Consider the following 3,682-nt stretch of genomic DNA (forward strand, 5'->3'; position numbering starts at 1 on the left):
CACAGCCATAAGATCAAACTGATAAATAAATTAATCATGCCAATAAAAGTTACCACCAATGAACCTATCAAATCAAATCAGAAGTACACAGATACATAGGCACATCAAATTCATCTCAGGAAAAACAGGGCTATGTGCTTATTGAACATATCAGACCACTAAGTGAATCAAACTCCATACCAAAGGCCCATAAAAAGAGAAGTGCTTCAAGACTTGACAGGGCAGAATACTGACCCTGTCTCCTGGTCACTTATTAGGAACCTTGCCCAAAAAATTAACCACAGTGATGAAGCTCAGATCCTCTGTCCTCATGAATGTTTCAATTCATTATGATTTCTCCTACCCATAATGACTACACAGGCCCACTTCAAACTGACATCTCACCTGACACTCTGAAACTACCATCCTTCGGGACCCTGGCCTATAATTAGTTCTTGTGCTTTGAGAGTTCTGAGCTTCAAACAAGTTATTAGGCAGTTCTTAAATTTTGCCTGACCACCCACAGTGGTAGTTTTACTTTGCATTTGCTCTCTGCCTTTGTTCTCAGTTCATCCTCCTGAGGACCTATGATTTCCTTAACACTTTTTTAGTCTTACTGTGTGTGTGTGTGTTGCGTAATTTGAGTGCTATAGATAATAATAGTTAAGATTAGAACAAAAGAATCTATGATTGTCCATCTTACAACCATTTAGAGATACATGAGTATTCAATGAAATGTTACCGCTGAAAGTTGTCTTGCTTATAAATTTATTGTTATTCAATAAGTTCTAACTTTGTCTAAAGACATAAAAATATTTGGTCTATGTTAATGAAATCGCTCTCTCACAATGCATCTGTATTTTATAGTTATCTTTAAAAGATGTAGTAATATTATGCTCAAAATGTGGTCTTGGCAAACTGTATATTCTATCTCTTAATATCTCAAACAATAAAAAAGATGGATATAAAAATGTATAGGAATGAATTTATAACAGAAGTGAGAGTGGGATCAAACAACTTGTGTTGACATTTTAGTAAGTTTCAATAAAGTTTAAAATGTTGTGTTTATTCTGAAGAATAAAACAGAGTAGATTAATTCATAGACCAGGAATATATAGGAGAAGGAGCAGTGGAATTCAGACTTACTGGGAGGCACCCCAAATGCCTGTTCCATACTTACCCAGACAAAATTGAACCTTGATGGGTTGTATATCCTGCCTATGTACTCATAGCTTGATGAGTACCTTCTTGTTCAAGAAAAGCTCAATTAGAAAAAGAGCTCTTTAAAAATGTAGAAGAAATAAAAACCATTGTCTTACACTACTAATATAATCTCTGGGTCATAAGAATGGGAAAAAATTGTAAAATTCCATATAATTGGCAGTCTACCCCAATACAAGGAAAAATTACTCAGTGACAAAAAAATAAATAAAATTTTTAAATGACTCAAACATAAGCAGCAACTGAATTCATGAGTCTTGCCTATGTTCAACTAAAAACAAGCCTGCAAACCACTCTGGAGCAACTATGATCTGAGTCTCCAGCTTATACACCTGTATTTGTGTCAATGATATACTCAAGTTCTTTTCAGAGTATCTACATGAATGTAGCACTTAGCCTATTTATGAATCCTCATTTAAGGACATGCAAATATTAAAATATTTTTATTTGTTTTCTCTTTAAATATCATAGTATGCTTTGAACACTCATCTACATTTTATTATGATATTGAATGACATACAAGTATTTCAAAGAGTTTGCCAGATACTAATGACTAAGTTGTTAAAAAAATCAACATGCACAAAAACAAACAAACAAAAAACCCCACACACTTCCAAATAGAACTTTTGTGAGTTGTTTTGGTAACAAGAAAGTGCACTCTATGATGAGAACTAAACATTTCTTTTCAACGTTTTTATCAATGAATCTATGACTTTCTTGTTTCTCAAGCTGTAAATAATGGGATTTAACACAGGAATTATAACCATGTAAAATAGAGAGAAGATCATATCTTGATCATTTGCTTGTGAAGATGCAGGATGCACATACATGAAGAGAAGGGGGCCATAGTATAAAGACACAGTAAAGAGATGAGCTCCACAGGTGGAAAATGCTTTTCTAAGGCCCTTTTCAGACTTCTTTTTAAAAATTGTATAGAGAACAAATGTATAAGAAACAAATATTGTCATAATGCTGAATATCTGAATTGAACCAGAGAAAATAAAAATTAATAGATAATTAATAGAAGGATCAGTACAGGAAATCTTTAACAATGCTACAATGTCACAGTAAAAGTGATGTATTATGTTGGATTTACAGAAGGTTAATCTGAATAGAAAGCTTTCATGAATTAAGGCATGAAGAAAGCCACCTATAAATGATAAAACTATTAGCCAGATGCATAATCTATTGGTCATAATCACTGGATAATGTAAAGGGTGGCAGATGGCTACATAGCGATCATAAGCCATTGCTGCCAGGAGAAAACATTCTGTGGTTACACTGACTCCAAAGGAAAAAAATTGTATCTTGCATTCAGTGAGAGAGATCATCTTGCTCTTGATTAACAAATTGACCAGCATATTTGGGGTCACTGTTGATGTTATCCAAGCATCCAGAAAGGCTAAATTCCCAAGGAAAATGTACATGGGTATATGAAGGTGAGGATCCCTGCAGATGAGGGCAATCAGGCCAAGGTTACCCATCATAGTGATGAGGTAGATCACCAAGAACACCAAGAAGAAGGGGAGTCTCCACTGTGGTTGGTGTGTAAGTCCTGTGAGAACAAACTCTGTCAACAAGGTTACATTTTCCTTTTCCATGTCCTCACTTGTTGTTACCTGCAATGAAATGAAATGAAATGAATGTAAAACAAACATACCTTAACTGTTGACAAAGTGAAAATATTAGATAGAGTTGAAATGAAACATACACTTGGAAGATTTCCTTTACATTTGTTTATTATGTTATGATTTTTAAAAATTGGAGATAATTGAAGAAATGGCAAAATACAATGATCTTGATTCATGGAATATTCAGAAATTAACAGGTCTAGGAAATAAGAAAGACATTCTAAGCATGTGCTGAATTTATGTGGACACTGGACTGTGCTAGAAAAATCCTGAGTCTGATATATGGTGCGAGGTCAACAGAAAAGACCTTTCCCAGTCCAGGACTATGTAATGACTTGAAGCCTGTGAAAAACCTTAAACTTAGATTATCAGGCAAAAATTATATACTGAAAACTTTTAAGACAATTAGGAGCAATATGAGTTGTCTGTAAAATAATGTTTCTGAAAGAAAAAAAGGCTACAAGAAGAAATTAAAGTGGAGATCCAAGATGGTGAGCCAGAGAGAGGCAGCATTCTGTGTTGCTCCATGACCCGGGTCTCAACTAGTGGGAATACTGCTTCTCTGGGAGTGATAGAGGACCCCTCCACAGCTGCTCCCATGCAGGAATCATGGTAGCCATGCCTGCACAGCACACCAGGCCTCAGCATTAGAGCAGGACTCCAGACTCCCAACTACTTGCCCACAAAGGTCTCATGGGTACCTTAGCAGAACCACTGACATTAGCACCGATGCAGAATTTCCAGATGCCCCTCCCATACAGAACACTCAGCCCTACACAGGTTCAGGAACTCCTGCCACCACTTCTGAGTGGACCCCCATCTACCAACGTGGGGCTCCCTTGGTTGCCTTC

At 36.1% G+C, this 3,682-nt stretch overlaps 1 protein-coding gene across 1 annotated transcript; it reads right to left on the reverse strand.

Moving 5' to 3' along the window:
* Positions 1-1,871: 1,871 nt before the first annotated feature.
* On the reverse strand, positions 1,872-2,807 carry LOC107136214 (olfactory receptor 5H8-like). Its single transcript, XM_015478406.1, has one exon. It carries the CDS (start codon positions 2,799-2,801, stop codon positions 1,872-1,874), a length of 930 nt encoding a protein of 309 aa, XP_015333892.1. The 5' UTR covers positions 2,802-2,807.
* Positions 2,808-3,682: the final 875 nt, after the last annotated feature.

This window comes from Marmota marmota, unplaced genomic scaffold (genome assembly GCF_001458135.2).
Source record: "Marmota marmota marmota unplaced genomic scaffold, marMar, whole genome shotgun sequence".
Lineage (NCBI taxonomy): Eukaryota > Metazoa > Chordata > Mammalia > Rodentia > Sciuridae > Marmota > Marmota marmota.